The sequence below is a fragment of the Onychostruthus taczanowskii genome, unplaced genomic scaffold (assembly GCF_017590055.1).
Source record: "Onychostruthus taczanowskii isolate IOZ18803 unplaced genomic scaffold, ASM1759005v1 scaffold19, whole genome shotgun sequence".
Classification (NCBI taxonomy): Eukaryota; Metazoa; Chordata; class Aves; order Passeriformes; family Passeridae; genus Onychostruthus; species Onychostruthus taczanowskii.
In genome coordinates this window covers 8131318-8154174 of record NW_024499128.1, presented here as the reverse complement: position 1 = coordinate 8154174, position 22857 = coordinate 8131318, and the positions used below count along the sequence as shown (strand labels likewise).

Sequence of the window (22857 nt, the reverse complement as noted above, 5' to 3'; positions counted from 1 at the left end):
AAACACTACCCAACATGGAGCTTATCATTGTATTCAAAAAAGAAAATCCAGGCCAGTTTGTCAGAGCCCAGTGCTGCATGTCCAACTCAGAGGGTAAAGGCAGCATGAAAATTCTCTGTTCCTGTCAGGAAACAGGGTCTTGTATTAATTTACTGCATTGGGATCTAGAGGCAGTGACAGAATTGCCTTGGCATGAAGGAGAGCAGAGTCTGACCCTGTTTAAAGGAGAAAGCATGCACAGTCCCAGGAAGTAGGCAGCTCTAGTGTGCAGAGTACAGTTTTACTACGAGCAGACTAAATCCCCAAAACGGGGGCATTTCCTCTGCTCTGCTTGTGGAGCTCTCTCTGGCTCAGCAGCGTGGTTTCTCTCCTCGTGCTTCACCTCTCCCATCTGTCCTGTGGGAGGTAGAGTTCATTTCATCACCTATTATGTTTGCCTCCCGCTGGGAACAGATTTTCCCCAAGTCATCTGCCTGCATGGGGAGAGGCAGGGCTGAGTGTGCCTCTTTGCACGGGTTAAGGGCATCCACCAGGGTCACCTTAGGCCATGTGAATTTAACGGCCTGTGATTAAGAACTAGCAGAGCAGCTTTTGTTCAGTGGAGAAACGTTCTAAATTAACTGTATACTTCCGTGGAAAAAGTGTTAGGCTGCTGCAGAGCTCAACCTTTTGGAAAATGGGTTGTTGGCTTTGTGGCTTTTGGTGTGGTGCTCAATGAAGGATGTTACAGTGCAGTGTTTTGGCTTCTCTTGGACCTCTTGCACATCATGAGAGGCATCTTCCATGTCTGACCTGTGTTTTTCCTGAGACAGATGAGGGAATATTCCTCCTTCTTTACAGTTGGTTAATCACACCTAGGTAAAGGGAAAAAAAAAACTAACCTAAACAAAACAGGTTGCGAGCTGCTACTTATATTTCCTTTAACAGATCAAAGCTGAAAACTTAATGACATCTGTCTCTGCAGTTGGATGTCAGAAGGGCAAATTTTGCATCAGCCAAAAAGAAGATCAGAAAAGCAGACTGATGTTGCTGTGGGCTTTCTCGGTCTAGGACTGATCCTAAGACAGAGCATTTCAGCTTATTGTGCCTTACATTGAATTCCTGAAAAAATTAGATTGTAAGAATTTCCTAAACTGCTGCTGTTGGTACTAGAAGTCTTGGATCTGAACTTTCTGGATGTGCATCAAAGTGAAATCTAGAAGAGTTTGCGTTAAGACTGGATGTACTGGGGGTTGTACCTCACATAAAATAGTTTGGTAAGAAGATGGAAATTCAAAAGTATAAATTGATAAATAGAAAATAGCAGTAAACTTAGGATGCTTTCCACATGGTTCTTGAGTGAGAAGAGTAATCATGTATTGGCAGAATGTCACAGGAACTCTGTGATTTATATTCCATGACCCAGTGGAAAATTGCCAATCTGACAAAAAAGAACAATTTCAGCTACACTAATGGATTGACCAAGGCTAATTGCAAGAGTTTTTATACCCATCATTGATATGTTGTCAGTACATAAAAGATTACAGAGAAATTTCTTGATTGGCTGCCATGAAAACATTTTTTTATTATTAAAACGTTAAAAGAAAGCTACACTAATCTGGCTCTGTGCAGCATTCTCCATTTTCACTTCGTGATGAGCAGTGTTAGAGTTCTAAACTAAGAACCACCCATTTCTGCTCTAAGCCTCATTTTGTGAGGTGCTAAGCACCCATAAACTTACATTTCCTTTGCTAAGAGTTTATCCTCACCCTGCAACTCAGTACATTGAGGGAAAAACTGATACAAATTAAGTATCACCCTTCCTTAATGTAACATCATGTTTTTAATGAAATAAAAGGAAGTCTTCTGGCCACACGTTCAGAGCCAAGTGTGAATTTCAAAGCTGACTTGGTGATTTTTCATTCCTGCTTGGGCAAGACTCCTGTTGACTTCAACATTACTTGAAGTGCATTGATTTTCCCATTGACTCCACTGGGAAATGGAATTCCTTCCAAATGCCTGTGGGAATCAGGGGGGACACTTAAGTGCCTTTAGCATTGTAGTGTCTTCTGGCTCCAGCCATGCCCCATGATTCTGTTTATTAAACCAAACTTGGATGATGTGTTGGTAGAAATAATACAATTTGTGTTAGATAACACACTGAGGTTTAACTGGAGCTTGTTCTGCTGAGCTAGCTGTGTAGATCTCTTTTTGTAACCCTCACAGAGAGACATGAACTTAGGAACTGCTGTACATGCTTAAGATATGTAGTGAGACAGTGAGGTACAGTATAAGCCAGAGGCCTTCTTCACCTTAGAAATCATCTTATAAGCAACACATCTCCTCGAGTTGTCATTTTGCTTTATAAACATGGTGATGGAAAAAGGCTAATTGCAGCTGAATCGAGCAGTTATGTGTAAGCACATGACTTAACACCCTGGGTAGCTGATCATACCAGTCCTTTGGTTCTTACCAGCTTCTTTAAAGGAGGCAGCAAGGGATCCTTCATGCTAGGAGGGAGCTGTGCCAGCATTGCTGAGTGTGGGATTAGGAGCCATGGCCCAGCCCTGCCGTGGTGCTGGCAGCCCTGCCAGCTTCCCTTTCCAGCCTGATGCCTGTGCCCACCAAGCAGTTGGGATTAGAGGCATTACTTTTGTGTTTAATCTCCTTTTAAACACTGTTTGCTTGTGCGAGGACATGCTTCTTGCTCCGAGCCGAGCTTGGATCTCAGGCTGAGCAGAATTCATGCTGCTTTCAAGTATCACTTCATTGCCTCAAATTGAGGGAGAGGTTGTGACAACTTGAAGCTGCCAAAAAGGAGGTCAGTATTAAGGTGTTGGGTGGCTGAGTGCTAGGAAACAGAAGAGGGCTGGAGGCACATCAGAACGGATCCTCATTTTGCATAACACCATTTGGGATCAGGTGGATGGCCTGGTGCCATTGGAATGGGATGTGGGAGACCTGGCTCCACTCCCCAGCTCAGTTGCAAACTTCCTGTGGGATCTCTGGCAAGCCATTTTATTTATACCACTGATGAGTTTTCTGGAGTATGGGGTGCAATAAAAGCAGAAATAATACCCTTTAGTCATTGCTGTGTTACATTACTGGACTGGGACTGCAAATAAGGCCCAATACCAGCTAATTAGTCAGATTCCAAAATTTCCCATAGAAATCTAGGGGAAACAAGTACCATAAATAGGAACTAGGAGCCAATTTATTTGGATAAACTGAGACTAATGACTAATTTCATACAAGGATCTGTTCAGCTGATAAGGAGAATAGGCAGGACCAGTGGGTGATCCTGCCACTACCTCTAGGACTTCCGATTTTATTTTCTCTTAGCTACTTACAATAGTATTTTCCAAGAAGTAATGACAAACCCTGGGATGCAAAACTCTTTCTAAGGTGCTGAAGATCCTGCTGTCTTCCTGTCTCACCTGGTTGTACAGGTGATTTCACAAGCTGCATGTTCCTTAGGGCACAATTTCTTGGAGGGAGGAGAAAAGGAGTTGGTTGTTTTGTGAAGCAGAGCCTTATGATGTGTGTTACTAATAAAGCTGAGATTAAAACAAGTTCCAGAGACAGACAGCTGTGTGTACAGAACAAACTGGAAGCAGGGAGTGTGGCAGTGCAGAAGATGGGAGTGTAGGGTGTTGGTAGCTTGCAGAGAGGATAATTGAGTACTGTGTAATGCCCTTTTGCATTTTTTTAGAGCATGTCACAGTTTTCTTAGGAGCCAGCAGTGAAACCTTGAAACTCTGCAGTGATGTTCCAGAGGACACTCCAAGCAACAGAGTGCTAAACCCCTTAGTTTGGGTGTCCTGGGGTCTGTGTGCAGTTCCCTCTTTGGTTCCTTCTTCCTCATCCCCTGTTTGCAGACTGTGCTTGTGGTTTTCAGACCCCACGGCATGGGACACGACCTGAACTGCTTCACTTAACAAACCCAAATAGTTGGAGCAGTTATTTTGTTGCTTTTTTATGATAAATGAAATGCCAAGTTTTCCATCTTTGCTTTTTCTCATGGCCCTTTAACCCATGTGGTAGGCTTATTTAGGGAACAAGACAAGCCTGGATGCAGTCCCAGAGTTTGCAGTAGCTTCAGATGCCCCTCCAAAGGTTAGGATACTTCACAGGGGATTTGTTCTGCAACAGAGAGGCTAAAAGGAAACCCATGCTAGTTACTTTTTGCTTTTGATTCTGCCCTAGTACTGCCCTGAAAACCAAGCAACAGAAAATTTACAGAGGCAGCATTGTTGCTGTTGGGTCTAATACCATATTTTCTACTGTTGCCTCATACCAGAACTTCAAAATGTTTGTAAGAAACATTTCACATGCAGGATTATTGTTCCTATTTCTACACCTTTCCAGTAAGAAAAGCCGTATTATGCCTTCCACATAAAAATGCAACTGTTTTAATTTAGATATGGTTCTGTGCCACAGTGTGTGCAGTGTTTCTGGGGGCTTTCAGTAAAATGGATATTGGAATTAAATTGTGTATGCTTATACATACATTCCATGTCTGTGTCTTTATTCCCTGCCTTATGCCCTTGCAGTTGCATTAACAGGGGTTACATTAGACTGATTGTAGCAGGATTTGGTCTTGTGTCTGTGAACAGCACAGATTTGTACCTGTGGAGCAGCAATGTAGAAACACTGGTGCACATAACATACCTGAGGTTTAACATTTTGTTTCCTGTTCTAGGATATGATGATGTTTCAGAAACAAACTTGAGATCTTACAGTGTTCATTCTGCTAAACATGTGCAAGAGAACCGTCCTGTGCCCATTCGCAGAAAAAGAAGCATTGGTAAGAAACAATCTATTTGTACTTTGGGAGTGAAAGCAGAGGGGGTGCCTTTGCTCAGCCAAGCAGGACATTTCACTGGAAAAATGTGACATGCACAAAGGAAAAAAAGGGCCATTTCTAGCTTCTGCCTTTCTTTTTGCACAAAACGAGCCATTGCTTGAGAAGCTGTCTTCTGGAGGATGTCCATAGGAGACAGACATGCACAAATTCTTTACATTCACTTTCTTGTTGCAGCATGTTGGAAAGCTAGACCTCAGTTAGAAAATGCTGTGATATTCAATGTATAATTCATAGTGTGGGGAACAACTACAGCAGTGTGCTTTAAAAAACATCAACAGTTGGTAGAGTTTTCAGTACAGAAGCTCCACAAAAGGAAACAGCTTGACTCTTTATTCACAAGAAAAATACAGTTTATCCCAAAAATTAAAAGCCATTGATGGAAACGCTGGGGCATTGATTTCCGTCACAGTGTAGGGCACCAGGCATATTTACAAGGGATTTTATCCTTATTAATGATGAGGAGGATGCAAAAAAGCCCAAACATAAATTAAAAAAGGGACATGCAAATAGGATTTATGTGCAGCGCTTGTTCATCTGATTAGGTGTGAGCGTTCCACCATTCCGCTGGCCTGTGGAAAACATCCATGGTGCCATCCCTGGTGGGTAAATCAGCGTGTTTGTCCTTGGAGCTGTGGTGGCAGGAAGAGAGAGCCCAGCTTGCTGTCAGCAGGGATTTGCAGTGTGAGTTGGCAGGCACTTTGGCTGCCTGGGGAGAGCAGCGGTGCCGAAGCAGCCGGCGACGTTGGCACCTCACCCTGCAAGGTGCTGGATGCCTCCCCACCAGAGGCACTGGGAACTGGGTGTGCTCAATAACTTGTGGGAGTTGCCAGCTCTCTTGCAGTATTGCATCTGTTAATTTTCTTGAGTTCATGGCACTGGGGGCTGAGAGTAAGGATTTTCATTCTATTTAGTCTATTGAAATGCATCTTTCAAAACCAAGCCTAGATTTCCATGTTGCAGGCACAGGCTAGGCCTGAGCTTCTTGTGCTGAAGAACTAAGTGAAGAAGTGCAGGCAGTGTTCCAGTTGCCTGACACATCTAACCCAAAGCTATCACAAGCTTCCACTGTAAGGAAAAAAAAAATCCCAGCTGTCTTTGGAGAACTTATCAGCAAACAACCTGTCCCTGAAATTGCTATTTTTTCTGGATTGTTTTGAAATACCAGCTTGACTTCTTAAACAGTCCCTAGGTTGATGATGATACATAGTTTGGATTATGGCAGCATCACACAGTAATACAGAGCTACTCTTTATAATCCTAAACAAGCTCACCTTACCTGAGCCCACCAGGATATTGGTTTAACTGCAGGTTTTTCCATCATGCTACTCTGGTGGTTTTGCATCATTCAAGAAATAACAAATTAAATAAAACCCACCATCTACAAAGCTTTGATGACTGCAGAAAAAATGGCAGTTGCCCTTTGGAATGGTGGATGAACCAGACTCCCTGATGTGGGGATGTTAAAGTTCTGGAAGTGGAAACCCAAGTCTTGAAAGTTTCAAGCTGGTGCAGGTTGTTTCCCAGCTGTGCAAATTGGGTATGATACAGAGAATCCTCAGTTTAACTTCTGAGGCAGTGTTTGCCAGTTGTGTGATGGTGTTTGTGTGCAGTGATGACCCCAGTGCTGGAAAGCAACAGCTGCTGTTGCACAGTCACTCTGAGGAGTCACAGTCACTCTGTACTAGGGGGTCATTGAATGTGGAGGAGCTCCTGGCTTGCTGTCATTCCCAGAGCCAGGATTGCCTTATCTCATGGTATGTGCTCCAAGCTGTGTCAGGAGCCAGGCCACTGGAAACCCTCATTTTAGGGCTGGGCTTTGGGAGCGAGTCAAGCTTGTCCCCAGGGTAACACCACAGCTCAGCTGCGAGCGCACAGCGCTCAGCACTGGCTTGCCAGTGACCGGTGAGGACTGGGAGCACTGGCCCCACGTGTGCCTCACCCACGTGGGTGCTCTGGCAGCTGCTCACCCTGGCTGTGACTCTCCTGTGCCCGCAGAGGAGGCCATCCCGGCGGTGTGCAAGACGCGGACGGTGATCTACGAGATACCTCGGAGCCAGATCGACCCCACCTCGGCCAACTTCCTGATATGGCCGCCCTGCGTGGAGGTGAAGCGCTGCACCGGCTGCTGCAACACCAGCAGCGTCAAGTGCCAGCCCTCCCGGATACACCACAGGAGTGTCAAGGTGAGCAGGGCCCTGCCTGGGTCCCCATCAGCCCGGGAACTCCACTTACCCCTGTGCCCGTGTCGCCCAAATCTCTGCTGTCCTTCCTCACACAGAATGCCCCTCTCCGTTTATGGCTTTTTCAAGTGACGTGGTCATTGGAAAATCTTGGGTTTGGATTTGGTTTTCACAGGATTCCCTTTAGGTTTTCTCTCTCTCTCTTTTTTTTTTCTTTTTTTTTTTTTTCTTTACAATGAAAATAAAGTTGATTGTGCCTTTCCCATGATCTCGCACAGTACAGATCTTAAAGTTAAGAAGATAAAATGACTCAAGGGGCATTGGACTTAAAAAAATAAATAAATCACAGTATGGAATGCTGTTTTCTTAATTAAATATTATGCAGCCTAAATTGGGCTTTTACATTTGACAACATAACACTTTTGATCTGAAAAAATGTGTTTCAAATTATCTTACCCCAGGGATATTAGACTCAACAGCTTCATGCTGTATTTACTCATTAGACAAAATCCCTATTGCAACTTTCCAGTAAATATTACGTGAAATATTTATGTTCATTTGGCTTCACTGTGTTCTAATTTTTATCAGTATTTAAACAAGTACTGTTGATCTACATCTGTGTGTAGGAGATTAGACTTACACTTAGCATTCATATTGTGAAGACTCTGAGTTCTTGTTGCCCTGAATTTCTTAAGAGCAGAATTAAAATAAACCCCACCACATTCTTAAACGTAAAATTGCTCAGCACAACACACTGATTGCTTCACTTGCAATGGATTTCTTTAGAAAAGTGCTGTTCACTTAGTGCTGTATATCCTAAAACAAAAATAAGGCACCTAAGCCATTTCATTGTTTTTCATACACTGTTTTTCATACATGCAGACCTGTCTGGGCAGAATTTCTTTTTCTTTTCTGTTTCTGAACATCTGAGAAAAATGTTTTTGCATCCAAATAAGCTGGAGAAACATTGAGATTCCTTCAGTGTTCCTAAAAATAATTATACTTTACACTTGCTTGCTGCCTTGCCTTTGTGGGATACGCTTTGCAGAAACAATTAAAAATTATGTAAAAATTTGGATCAATAATTATTTGAGGGCTGAGAACAAACTGGAGAGATTGAAAGACTACAATTGTAAACCTTTCTGAATAGGAGCTAAAAAGCAAAGTGCCTCAGGGCTGTGATATTTAGTGCTGTTGCCTTTGGGTTTGATGCAGTTTGCACTTGATTTTGTGTAGCAGCAAACACGTACAGAGCAGCTGGATGTGCTCAGCAAAGAGCTGACATGTGTGTGATGAACTTGCTGTTGGTACCTGTGTGTGATACTGAACAATACTGTGGTATTGTGCTTCTCTCCTACCCCTGAGGGATGGGAGAGATGACAGATGAGACAGAGGGTCTTGGCTGTCCCCCTGCTGCTGGGACAGCGAGTGTTCCCTAAGAGCTGCAAACTCCTGGCAGCAGCTTTGCAGGATGGCACTGCTGGGGCTGCTTCCCCAGCACACCACCACATTGAAGGAATTTCAGTCTCAGCCCCTTGTAGTGCTTTTAGACTTGCATTCATTTTAGTAGGGCACAAACTAAAAGTAGGCTCAGCTGAGCAGCTGCTTTTCGTGGCTGTGTAAATATATTGCCACCAGCAATATCAATATACGTCAGCCAGCTTTGGAGGACATTTTTTTTTTTTTCCAAGCTCCAAGACTGCTCCAAACAGTCATTAAATAGCAGGGGAAAAAAAGGACAAGAGGTCAAGCAGGAACAGGATGTTCATTGTAAAGGTTGTAGGCTGACCCCACTGTAACACCAGAACTCTTAGAACAGAATCCATATTTATGCCCTCCAGAGTCAGATCCCCTTGTAGCTTTGATGTAATTGATGGTTTTCTGAGCCTTTTGCCAATCCTAAGTTTAGAGCTGAATGTCTGCTCATGCCATTAAGTAGCTGGCTCAGAGCGAGGGTCCCTGGAAAGGTGGGAGCGGTTTTGGAGAGCCTTCTCAGCTGCTCTGCAGTGCATTGGAAAGCCGGCTTGTGTTTTCCCCTGATGTCAGACTGCATAAAAGCTCTCTTTTGATGGAACTTTGAAAAGGCTTTCCCCACTTCCTCCTCATTGACAAGGTAGTGAGATCATAGCTGGCCCATTCACACTAGAAAAATGTTCATCCAGAAAGGTCAGCAAGTGGGTTTGCATCATCCAACAGGCAAAAGCAAAGGGTGTTTTCTTTGTCTCTCTGAGGGCCACTGTAGTCAAGGTTAAGAGACGGCTGGGGCAGTGTGGGAGGAGCAGTGGAGATGGTTGTGTTGGTGCATGTCATTCCTGGGATGTGATTCAAAGGCTGGAGGGTTCAGGGATGTCCTTTCTCCATCTTCACTGAGCTCTCATCAGTGAAATACCCATTAATGTGGAATTGAAGCTATAGGGAGGCTCCAAGCAAGAGGGGTTGGTGGAACAGCTTCCCTGAAATGGGTCTTGTAAAGTTTCCCTTTCATGGGGTGGGTTTCATTAGTGAAAGGTGGGTTTGCCCTGCATGGTGACAGTGAGCCCATGGGAGCACAGCTCTGGCCCTAAAGAGACATCTGTGTTCAGCCAACTGCACCTGCACAGCCCTGCAGAACTCAGACTGAGATGGAGAGACTGGCTGGGAGCTGATCTTTGATGGGAAGGAAAGGATTCTATTTCTGTCCTCATAGAGCAATGGTGACAAGGATGGGGAAGTTAGGGGTGTTGGTGTCTGTTATAGAGGGATTTTCTCCTCTTTGCAAAAGTATTTCAGTAACATCTGCAGATCTGTTACTTCTGTCCAGTGAGTTCAAGTACTTACCAAGTACTAGATTAATTTATTTGGGGGGTTCTGAACAAAAGTCTTCCCAAAAGGCTTTTGAGCACAGTGTTGCTCTTGGTGGGTTTGATCACAGAAGCAGAAAATCATTAATATTATGGAGCAAATCCTGGCTATACTACTAATTTTGAATAGCCAAGCTGAACAATATGATTGTTTGCAGCAATGTTCATATGCAAATTAAGAAACAAAAGCTAAATGACTCCATCTCCCTCAGCTTTGCCTCAGGTTGGCCTTGAGCAGAAGCCCTGCCAGCTTCAGCCATTTCTGCATATTCAATGTCGATCTGATCTGGGGAATTTTAACCTGGTATATTCTTAGAATACATTCATGTGAGGGTGAGGTGCAGAGAAAAGGAGCTGGATGGGAGGGAATGCAGGAGCAGCTCCTCAGCTGTCACTGGAGGGTTGATCAGAGGTTGGAAAAAATGCTGGAGTTCAGGATGAGTTGTTCAGCAGAGCTACCCAGCCTCAGAGCAGGTGGGAAAGGCCTTGCAGAGCACATGGGATGTGTAGGTGAAATGGCTGTATGTCACATCTGCTGGCTTAAGAACCTTTTTCTTCTACCACTGGGATAAGAACACTTGGATTGAGCTGTGACCTAACTGCAATTGCAGGCAGGACCAGGTATCAAAGGTCAGTTTAGGAATGGGAGAAACAAAGGAAACCCTGACAGAGGTGAAGGCGGAAAAGCAGCGAGGTGCCCTTGGAGCATGGGAAGCCCTGTCAGCCTGGCAGGGTCTGGCTGCTCTGGTCAGGGACACAGAGACCCCACACAGCCATTCCTGCCCTCCTGTCCTTGCAGCAGTGATTTGCCAGGCCCTGAAGGCTCCTGATGCCTCCCCAGTCCTTTAGTCCCTCTTGACTCACATCTTCCTCACAGACAGGTTTTCCACCATTGTATCTGCATGCAGTTGTTTTACTATGGAAGCAATACATGATTCCAAGAAGTATCCTCATTCAGTTGCTTTTTGGGCTTGTTTCCATCCAGTATTTAGGTATCAGCACATTAGTTCTGCTGTTATGAGGAATTTTCTGTGCTGACACTTCTCTTGCAAGCCTGCCCGTGATAAAATTTAGCTTCATACTGGAGGTGTTCTGGACATTTCTGCTTACAGTCTTGTTTTTTTTTTTACCCTGCTATTAATCCCTGATTTCATCTCTCCTGGAGGATCTCAAAAAAAAAGTGTTCCCATGATGTTTCCATTAGGCCGCATTTTTATCAGATTTTATTTTCATTTTTACTTAGCCACCACACTGTATTGCAGGATGTAGACCTAGAATCTACACTGATGCAAGTATGGTGTCACTGATTATATACCACTTGAGAAGCTAAACAGTTATTTCACTCTCTTGCTCTCAAAGAGTTTTTATGTAGTGATACTTTCTGGATCTGGAGGGCTTTTTACTTTTGTTACATTAGAGACAGGTAAAAGGAGCTTGTTGATTTGTCGAGGACTGACCATCTCAAAGTTTTGTGTAATACACTTGAGAGACTGTACAATATGAACACCAGGGAGAAAAATACAAAGAAGGAAATATCATTTGCACACAAGGCCAAATCCCATGCTGTTGGCACAGCTACCCCTATTTATTCCCACTGAAAATGTGACCTGCAGCCTTCATCGTTGTAGATCAGCATTGTGTGTGGCAGCAGGTCTTAACAGGTGACAGAAACAGCAGCTTATGTGGTTTGTGCTGCTTCACTTGCAGTATTTGCTACATCTACAAAATGACATTCCTTTAACTTGTGTAGCGTGAAGTAGGGCAGTGGAACATGTGCTGGATTGTATTTTAACTACAATATTAAAGCCAGCTTTAAATTGCTGCATAAATTCATTATGATCCTCCACAAAGTATTAGTTTCTGGTTTTTTAACTGTTGTTTAATACCAAATAGCCACAGGAACTGCATATATCTTTCAGTTTGTAAAACCAAGCGAAACAAGGACAGGCTTTTAAAAGCTTGATTACAGTTTATTTTTGTTGCATGTAATTTTCAATGAGACTGGTTTATTCTAACAGCTGTAATAAGCATGGCAGATCTGAGAGCTGTTTTGTGATTGCTGGGTCCCTTTCTTTGTCTCTGATGATGGAGGTGTCTTAATTACTGTTTGTTTTCATAAATTTTAAAGATTAGTCATCCTTTGACGCCAGATGATTCAGTTGTACCATACATTTTCAAATCATCATGTTCAAAGGCTTGATGGAGTTGGTTTCTGATAGGAAATTTTGAAACTGCTTCAACCCATAGTCTTTCAGATAAAGTGTTCTGGTATGTCATGGCCAGCTTGTAATCTGTTTACATGGAGACCTGACAGTTTCAGAAGATACCTTTTAATGTGGGTACTTTAGTTATTGCATCTGTCTCTGTAACTTTTGTTTGCTGGATGAAATGAAAATCATCTCCAGATCCTGTTGACACAAGGGGTGGTGACTAAAACATGGATCTGAACTCCTTGCTCTGTGAAAGCTCAGGCAGATCTCCCGTTGGCTTTAGAAAGACGAGGATTTTGCTCTAGCTTCTCTCACTGGCATTCAGAGGCCCTTGATAGTTGTGACCCCAGAAACACAGAAGAGTGTTTCTGGGAACTGGCAATAGAATGGGTTTTTCCAGCCACCACTGTTACTTTGTGACACTGTTGTTCCAGTTTTGAAAGGGCAAGGGAATAATTTTCGCAGTATGAAGATTGATTTGGAGCATTGAATCCCACCAAACACACAAGGAAATCATGGCTAGGAGTGTCACTGTGGATACTTTATTTGGTGGTGACTGGAGCTTTTGGATGGACCAGCCTTCATGGCTTTTTCATGTAACTTCTGTAGAGACAACCAGCCTCTCCTGTCCTTCAGCTCCCTCACCTCATTTATATAGCATCCCTGGGATTTGTAGTCTTCTTGTTTGCTGGGACAGCCACCATGCAGTGCCCTATTGTCAGATGAGTAGCTCTGAGAAGCCATGATTTAATTGCAGTGATTGCCATTGCAAGCAAATGCTCACCACCTATTCTGCGGTGTTCAACACAGTTGAGAGCTAAACACTGGACCCCTTGCAAACTCTCTAGCACTCTCCTTGCCCACATTAGGCCAATATTCCCTTGCATGGCCCTGACCATCATGCCCACTACACTTAGCACAAGTCAGTGCCCAGCATCCCACGAGCCATTTCAGCACCCCAGAACATCAGTGCTCTGCCCTCTCTGCCATTCCTCCTCTCCTGGCTGCCAGCCTGTGGGTCAGGATGTCCTCATGTTCAGTATCCCCCCGCCCAAACATCCTTCTGTTCTGCTCCAGCATAATCCTTCCTCCAACCTCAACTTGCTCTCCAGACTTTTTTGTTTGAAGGATGCCAGAAGTGGAGCAGTGCAGTTGTGAACATTTGGAAGGACTGGGGAGAAATATTCTGTCTGCCAGCTTTCCACAATAAAGCCAAAGGCTGTACTCAGTTCAGGAGTGGTGGTTCCCTTGGTCCTAAAAACTGTGCTTGAGAGCTCTTGTGAACAAGCCCCAGGTTATTGCAGGGAGTGGGTAGGAATGAAACTGCTTTCCAAGGTGATGTTCAGTTCCTGGTCATATAGGGTTGAGCACTTCACATTCAGAGGGCTCTGGAGACACCAATTTGTAAATAATAAAATGTGTTACAAACCAGACTAATGCTTTCACTCTCAGCCTTGAACAACACTTACAGAAGATCGAGCTAAAAGTGGCAGTTTACAAGAAAAACCACTGATTTGAATCTGTATAGAAGTTTATTGTGATACATGTGGAAACTGAGTTGCTTAAAACATCAAACCAAAATGAATGGGAAATTGTTTTATCTCTTGGGGGAAAATTGTTTGGAACTACTGAACTTGAATAAACAAATAGTCTGTGCAATAAATAGTTACACGATGCACAATTAAGATAAAAGATGATTAGTATGCTAACATTTTGTATGGGTTTGGCTACATTAAAAATAGAGGTATATAGTTATCTGTCTTCAGTTCTGAACTGTAACCATGTTGATGTGTCTCAGTACATACCTCATCGTATTTTATAGGTGGCAAAAGTGGAGTATGTTAGAAAAAAGCCAAAATTAAAAGAAGTTCTGGTGAGATTAGAAGAGCATATGGAATGCACCTGTACATCATCAAATACTAATTCAGATTATAGAGAAGAAGAAACTGGTATGTTTTCCTTTTATTTTTGCATTAATGCTGATTTCATATGGACCTCGTTTTTATATTAGTAAAGAACATAAAACAAACGTTGCTTACAGTGAACTGAGTAGAGAAGCTCCCAGCTACTTCTCTGTGTTGAAGATGCCAAATGAGGGCCAGTTTGTGCTGTATAAGGAGTTTGGATTTCAAATTTAATGTGTATCACTTCCCATTAGGTTGGCCTTTAAATAAATACAAATGCCCAGTAGTGTTCAGGTCTTGCTCCACTAAGCTAAAGGTTGTCATGTTGCAGCTCGTGGATGAACTCTGTTGCCTAATTTCTTTGACTTTGTGGATAACACTGAAATTTACTTGACCTTGGGGAAAATATGAATTAAATTAACATAAAGCACTTGGGAATAAATTCAGGATTCAGGGCTGAGGAGTTAGTTTGGAAACAACATTGCTCATTCCCATTGTTTCCTTACGTATGTATACTCAAGAATTTGTCAGTTGTTGCATTGAACCTGAATTTGCCTTGTCAAGACAACCTTTGTGTTACAATGGGGAAAGATTCGTGGGGAAAAATTACTTTCAATCTGGCTTTCATAAAATCATTTTGAATTAATCTAAATCATTGGCTCTGATCTACTTACTACAGTGCAATCAATGCAGAGCTCATCACACTTATTCAGAAAACCCGCTATGGTAAAAAGGACATTTCCTTTTCTCCTGATACTGGGTGAAGGCAGCTGTAAAAGTTTGTTTTGCACCTCTGCAGGGAATTTAAGGGTGCAGTAGAACCATCCAAAAATTAAAGAGTCAGTGAAGAGCAGGTAAACAAGAGGAAAGCTGCCCAAAGGTGATAGATTTTGTAGGTGGCTGGGTGAGGAGGGGTTTTCTGTACTGGCTCCATCCAGCAGGGAGACATAAACCTGGTCCAAATGTAAACTTCAAATGTAAATGTAAACTTCAGTTGCTATGTACAGAACAGAGGAGTTAGAATTTCTATAAAAGCAAAGTTAGACCTCTGCTGCAATTTTACTGGACATCAGTTTATAATCAGAGCTGAGTGTTTAGCTGAAACTAGGTGGAGTTATTAGACAAAACCACATATAAAGTGGCTATTTTTAATGTGGGTATGGTTTGATACATTTCCTACGTCTCCTGTTTGGAAAAAAAAGTTCCATTAGATCTATTTCAGTTTTCCAAATTATCTTTAATTGCTATAGACTAAGCAGCTATGATTTTAAGATCAAAATTTTTGGTTTTGATATATGTAAAAACTGGGGCAGAATTATCATGGAAAAATACGTATTTCTAGGATTTAATTACTGATAGGAGCAAAACTTGCACCCAGCAAGTGGATGGTGAGCTGAAAATAGCTCAACTCCAGAGCTGAAGGCAAATGTTGAGTACTGCATGGTAACAGTAATTATAGATGGATCCTGGGAATGACGTGGGCAATGCCAACTTCGTTTATTATTTCTTTACTTTTGTGTAATTACTTTGTAAACTCAATGTCAAATCAGAGGTTATAAAGTTATTACTTTAATGCAAAGGATAATGAGATTTCTTTGAAATGTAAACGGTTTGAGTATTTATGACTTCAGTGTTACACGAAATGCATTACCTTAGGGCTTTTCACCAGCCCTGCCCTTATGTTAACAGGAAGGCCTAGGGAATCAGGTAAAAAACGGAAACGAAAAAAGTTAAAACCAACATAAAACCTACTGGAACTATTTGATATTCAGGTAGGACCTATATGCTGAACACCCTAATAGCACAAGTACTGGAAAACTTAATCAAATATCATCACTTCAACTTAATCACTGTTCAAAATCTTGACACTTGCTACCTCAAGGCTGCAAAGAGATTAGATTTGATTGGCTTTGATAATTCTACCTGCTGGTATTTTCCCTTTAAGCTCCACATCACCATCAGCATCTTCATTCTTGAGCTACTTCCTTTTCTTGCCTTTTTTATTTCTTTTTTATTGGAGGGTGCTAATACTTCAGCTTCTGAAATCTCAAGTTCCATTGCCTCTGCTTGTGTTTCATTATTATTGATTTCTGAGGTCAAAGCATCATGTGATAATGCATGAATGAATTGCCAGGTTACAAATCATTGTGTTCCCAGTCCTTGGCTGTGAAACATTGAGTGCACATACAGCAAATATTATTATTTGTGTGGCCATCAAACCCATGTTCTGGCACGAACTGGGGTTGATTGCACATGCACCTGACACAGTCTGATGATCTGCTTACTTGACCAGAAAGATGCTAAGAAATGCCTTTTTTGTGTGTGTTGCAGAGTCCTGTGTTACTTACACCAGAAAATTAAGATCTTTATTTTTGGTCTGTTCAGTCTCAGTAGGATGATGATAGTCAGTCATCAAAATTCATGAGGTTTTCAGAGTAGTGAAAAACTAACACCCTCTAAGTGCAAAAATGACTGAAATCCTTTGGCCAATATATTAGCAATGTATGATGATGGCGACACACATTCCAAATTAAATATGGAATTTCCATTTCTTAATGACTTGAAAGTGTGTAAACTGCAGCACTTGCAATTGATTCTGGTATTTGGAGTGGGAATGGTTTGGATTTTGCAGTGTCTGTGCCTAACGCCTGGATGATGGTGAATTTAATTTCAAGCCCCTGTTTTTGCACATGAACTCCCAGTGGCAGTTTTCATTTATACCAATGTATGATTTCTAAAGAATGCTAAACTTGATATCCTGTTTCAGATTAACAGGTATTTATTGGGAGTAGTATGATAGAAGCAAAGATTTTCTAAAATTCAACTTTAAAAGTGAGCATGTAAACTCAATCAAAACAGCATTTAGAACTTCTTGTCCCAGGTTAGTGACTCTTCATGCAGAACAGTTTTTTTTTTAAGTCATCTTCTTCAAGGACAGGACCTTTGATTCTAATCATAGAGTTATTGTATCTTTTTTCTCTCCTGCAGATGTAAGGTGAAAATAAGCTAGAAAAAAAACTTCTCTCTGGGACATGGATGTACATGGTTTGTTACATTCCTGAACCTACTATGTATGGTGCTTATTGACTGTATACTTTATTTGTTCTCCTGTGTGAAAAAACTGGCTCAAAAGAACACTTAATGAGAACAAAGAGACAATGTACATTTGTTTAATGTGACATCAAAGCAAGTATTGTAGCACTCTGTGAAACAATAGGAAGCTTCCCTGTCCAAAAAAGAAAAAAAACGAAAGAAAGAAAAACAGAAAAGAAAAAAAGACAGTTGAATGAATGGAGGATACCAAAAGAACTAAAAAACATGACAAAAATCTAAGTGAATAGTGGATTTCTGTCAGAGCAGTCAACGGTGCTTTACGTCAAGACATGTGCCTGCGTTCTTGATGAAGATGGATGGACACTGGTGGACTTCAGGCACAAAAAAAGCAGGAATGTATGAAATGATCAAATGCCACGCAAACACTATAGAACAATACATCCTTGCTTGGTGGTGTTTTAAAAGTCTATACAAAAAACCTTCTGGGGAGCCTTAAGTGGATTTTTTTTTTACACCATAAAGTGATTATTAAGTTTTCTTTTTACTCTTTGCCTAGCTTTTTATTATCTCTTGGACTACATTTGCCAATAACACATATAAAAGACTGGTATAACAATAAGCAGAACACAAAACATTATGGTATTTCTCCTAGTGGGATGCAAACTAATGAGATGTATTAAAATAAAAATGGTATACCTATGCATAATTTTCTAGACGTTTCTTGGTTTATGTTCCCCAACCTCCCCCGTAATTTAAAGCATTACATAAAAGAAAAAAAAATAAAAAGAGAAAAAAAAGAGAGATGTGCGTAAACAAATCATAGGATATCCATGCAAAAATCCTTTTTTTTTTTTTCTTTAAGACTTATGCCAGTTGCCTACTAGTGATATTGTGTTAGCAATTGTCATTCTTATCAGTATACAGATACTTTTATTTCACATGTTGGAGCTGTGTGAAATGTACAAATTCTTGTATCTGCATTGTATAATGTCATGGTGGCATGGGAACTACCTTGCTGCAAATATTTGAACAAAACCTAAAATTCTTTATTTTTGGTAAAATGTTATGCTTTATGTGTATTCAACAGAAATATGTGTTTTTGTAAAGGTGAAGTTTGTATTTTTATCTAAAAATTAACAGTTTTATATACCTGAGAAAGCCTGCTATGTTTTCTTGAACCAAAAAAAAAAAAAAAAAAAAAGAAGAAAAAAAGAAAAAAAAAGCATTTTGTGGTCATATTTTTGTAGTAGAATAGCCCAAATAACATCAAAATCTATTTTAAATATAGCAGGGCAGATAAAATACTCTGGCATCAGCTCCTGTATTTTCAAAGTTCCAAAGGATTATATGTTCAGTTCCCCACAGATTGCAGAGGGAGCCACATGGATAAATCCTTCTGTACTGCTTTGGAAATTTAGGGCTGTGCCAGATATGACATGGCTACTCACTTGGCCAAAATCACTGCCCCACCCCAGTAGTTTGGATTATGTACCCTTTGTTTTATTTGGATTATTACATTGGATATGTAAAATGAACTACTGGATTCTTTTATTTGTGAAACATCTACAAAGAGATGAAAGAGTTTTCTTAGTTAGGAACAACAAAAAAGTTTGTCTTGAAGACAGTGTTTCCACTCAAATAAAAATATCTTCAAATGTGAATGAACTGCAGAACCTTCAAACAACAAAAAGACAGCAAGATTTTTAACCTTTCCATTTCTCTAAATATAGTTCAAACATTCCCCTCCTGTTCCTGTAGCTATGTCCAAATTCAACCAAACAAAGCAATGTTAGCTAACAGGCATTATTGGCTTCAGTTGCTAATGCAGAGATAGAGTTAGTCACCGTTCTATTTTGTGATCATTTTCCCAGTGTATTTGTTGAGCACCAAAACTGGAAGTACATTTAACTAAGATTGTCTGTGCTTGTTTTCCACTAAGTGTACTGTTCACAATGTTATGCACATGAATGTATGTGTCTGCGTTTAAAAAGGTGTATAAAATGTAATTTATATATTTATGTTTCAGTGGGATGCCAATAATGTTGCTCCGTTCCTTTTTTTTTTTTTTTTTTGTCAAAAAGATATCTAATGAAAGAAAAAAACCAAACATATATCCATTAAAATCGTGTAGATGAAAAGCATTATGTGACCCACTCAGACACTGTGCAGGTATGAAAGGATGTCAAAGTCACTTAAGTGGAATAGTTTGCAAAACAACTCTTGGAAAGAGTCCTGTGGTTGGACTTGCATGAGAAGGTTGTGTTTGGGTTTGTGGGCCAGCTCTTTGGGAGTGACTCCCCTGGGTATGCTGGAGCTCTGATTTACATCACGAGAGAGTCTGGCCTTGTAGCAAAGTGTAGAAAACAAAGCAAACCGAGAGGTTTTGTTGGTGCCAGCAAATAAACGTGTTATGCCAAATTCAGCACACCAGGAGAGAGTGAAGACTGAATGGGGACTTTTCCAATAGCCGTTTGTTTGAGACTTGCAGTCTTGAGTTAATTTTGTTACGAGGAATGAAACGCACATGAGTCTTTGTTGTCAAGCACAGTGTTCATACAGCATGCGGCAGAAAACACAAAAATCTCAGGGCTATGTTCTCAGCTACTATAAATTGGCAAATGTTTCTGACTTCAGATGGCCCCAAGCTAATTTACATCAGATGAGGATGCAGTCCATGGCTGTTAACTTGTGAGGAGTAGTGTCACGACATGAGCATCACTTCCTGTAGTCCAGCTGAGCTCTCACCTGCCAGCCTTGGGACCGTGGCGGGTTGTGGGATTAGTTCTCCTTCAAAGTGGCAGATACAACCAGAAGGAATAGCGACACTAAAGGTTGTGACATGGGAGTTGTTAATTCAAAGTTAAGTTGGACATTTCAAGGGCCATATCCTCAGCTGGTGTAAATCACCATTGCTCTGTTGCCTGCAATGGAGCTGTACCAGCTTACACCACTTGAGGGGCTGGTCCCTCATTCTTGCTCATCCCTCCCACTCCTCGGTCCCACAGGGATCTCAGATTGTCGTGTATGGTTAATGTAATCCTGTGTTCTCTAATACTTAAGCACAATAAGTGAATATGAGAATGAGTGTCAGACTTAACTTTGAATGTCCAAGCTCTGAAATGGTTTGTTTCACCATTGTGGCTGTAAATTAAACAGTTCTCTGTGCATTCGTGAATGCCGTGTCATATCTTCTTCTGCTGTCTGCTGGAGGTGGACTCCCTCTGGACTTCTAGTGTGCTGCATTTGGAGTGTTGCAGGGAAAGGTGTGAGCAATTGGAGCCACAGGATATCTGATGGACAGTGCTGTCACTTGTGGGGTGGGGGGTGTGTAGGGGCTTCATGGAGCTGAGGGTGGTGGTTGTCAAAAGTTGCTCTTCCATGCAGTGCGTTAACACCTTGTTGGTTTTGTCCTTCCACATTGTTGGCAGCAATTTGGGGATGAAATGTTTTTCTGTTTTACATTCTGCACTCATTTCCTCTATCCAGGGATCCAGAACTTCTTGGTCTGATTATGCCTTTGTCTCAGGTCTTGTCTGATCAGAAAGGACATACAGAGAGGACTGCCCAAACCCAATCTCAGCATTACAATATGGTGCATGGTCACTGATTCTTTAGTCAATTCATTGCATTTAATTCAGTGCTTAGTCTTTCTAGATCTGACCTTGAGATACTTTTGTTGAGTGAAACCAAGGATTGTGTGCCAGTTTGCTTTCCTTTTCTCTCGTCCTCTGTCCTGCCTGGGTCTGCTTTGTTAAGCAGTGCACAGTGACTGCAGGCAGTTGATCCTCTCCCAGGTTGCCAGGTAGCTCCTGCACTTTGGGTTTAGGCTTTTTACTCGAAACAGCATCCTCCTTCCAATGGGCTTCAACATTCCACTTGCCTGTCCTCCTTAGGTCCATGTTGTCTTTCTGTGGGCTGTTTTCCAGCTCTTCTCTGCCTGACTTTCCCGTCCCTCTTGCTTCTGTCTCTCAGAAAATATTTTCCCTTCCTAAGATGTGTCTCGTATCTGTTTTCTCTCCTCCTGCCTGGTAGAACAGCCTTTGATCTGGTGGTCTCCAAATTAGTTGGTTTATCTAGGCATGTGCCCTGAGATCCTCTCTCCCAGACCCACAGGCCCATAACTGGCCCTCAATATGAAAGGCAAATGCTTTAGAGAAAAAGATTCATCTTTGCATTTGGAAAAATACTACTGAAGACTCTTTGCTGAAGCGCTGTCCAATTCCAGCAGCAGTGTGATGCTGGAATAGTGGCATTGAAGGTGTTCCAGACATCTGACAGTTTAATTAGGATCAGTGGCCCCATTTATGTTTTAATTTGAATGTTTCAGATTTTATTTTGAAGTTTCAAAACTACATCAGATTTGCATGCTGTAAATCGAAGAAATCATGTTTGTAGGCCCCTCCTATGGCTTTGAAACTGTTCTGAGTAGTTATCTGACCCTCACTTGGGCTGGTAATCATGGTTGCTGTAAAACAGACACCACGTAGAGGTTCTGAATGAAGTAATTTCCTTAGTGTTTCTAATACACAGTTTGTACTGCTAGCAGATCTCAGAGTCGTGTCAACTCATACGAATCCCATTTAAATTTCCTTTAATTTCAGGTACAAAGCCTATCAGTGTTGCATTCCTCAAAAATCAGCCTATGTTTTGTGTTTATTACTCAATTTAATTACTGTCTGTGTTCCCACATTTTATTAGCAAGGCATTATTCCGTGTCTGAGCTTTTCTGTGCTGCTCTTTGCTGTAGCATCTCTGTGGCACAGCCTTGAGCTGGTTTGTATTCCTATGTCTGAAATAAAGAACTATTGTTATCCCATTTTAGGCGAGACCGAGGCATGGAGAAAAGCCTGTGCAAGGTCATACAGCAAGGCTGTGGCAGAACCAGGGAGAGGACTCAGATCTGAGTGCTCATCCAGTGCCCTAAATCACACGACCATCTTCCCTTTCCAAGAATGAATCCTTGCACCCTTAGAGCTAAATACTGAAAAGATTGAGGGTAAGTCATTTTGCCTAATTACTGTGCATTGGATACATGATCAAAAGCCACTGCCATATTGTCAGAGAATGTAGTGATTGATGAAAATCCATCTTTCTGCCCATGCAATTATGCAGCCTTTTATCCTATCATGAGCCAGTCATTTCCTGCTTCTTTTAGGAGTCAGCCTTTCATGACTTACAGTCAAAATTATGCACGTAGAACAAGACTTAGATTTTATGGGAATTTACAAAAATTCAGTGGACAATTTTCATTCTCCTTCAGTTCAGTGTCATTCCTTCCTTTTATGGTGTGGGTAACTTTTCCATGGGGAACTGTTTTTATCATGGGCTCAATCTGAATTTTTTTTCCCAGGCCCTAACATGGAAAAACACTTTAAGAGATGCCTGTGTTTGCTCATCTTCAAACTGGTGCCTGAGCATGCTGCTAGGTTTGGACAAACATCCCATTGACCTCAGGCAAATGGAGCAGAGTTGATGCTTTATTTTTTAATTAGTGTGTGCCTTCCTGACACAGGATCCCAGTTGTGGGCTGGGGGTCTTTGTGCTCTCAGAGTGTTGAAGTATTTTGTAATTAACCCCAAGGATGAAGTAACAAGACTTGTGTATACAACTAGGAAAACAGCTGGGAGTGTGCCACTCCTGCTCCCATGGAGGTTTCCATTTTGAATTACAAATTTGTTATTTTTGGGGAAAATATTTTCTTGGCATACGTGGATTCAGGACTGTAGTCGCTAATGCCAGTGAGCCCACTTCAGATGATCTGTCGGGTACCTCAGGATACAGTTTGAAAACTCACAGTTGTACTGATAACAGACACATTTGAGA

The 22857-nt window shown here is 41.6% G+C and overlaps 1 protein-coding gene across 7 annotated transcripts in view; it reads left to right on the top strand.

Annotated features, from left to right (window-relative positions):
- Nucleotides 1–22857, top strand: part of PDGFA (platelet derived growth factor subunit A) — a 36039-nt gene that overhangs the window by 4247 nt on the left and 8935 nt on the right. For 2 of the 7 annotated variants that reach the window (XM_041401773.1, XM_041401774.1), the window contains exons 3-6: nt 4682–4786; nt 6842–7029; nt 13899–14025; nt 21857–22030. In XM_041401773.1, the coding sequence (XP_041257707.1) occupies nt 4682–4786; nt 6842–7029; nt 13899–14025; nt 21857–21990 (554 nt within the window). In that variant the 3' untranslated portion in view covers nt 21991–22030. Of the gene's footprint in view, nt 1–4681; nt 4787–6841; nt 7030–13898; nt 14026–15669; nt 15753–16968; nt 20202–21856; nt 22031–22857 lie in introns of those variants that run through there. The other 5 variants (XR_005952453.1, XR_005952454.1, XM_041401775.1 and 2 more) reach the window with 4 other exon arrangements.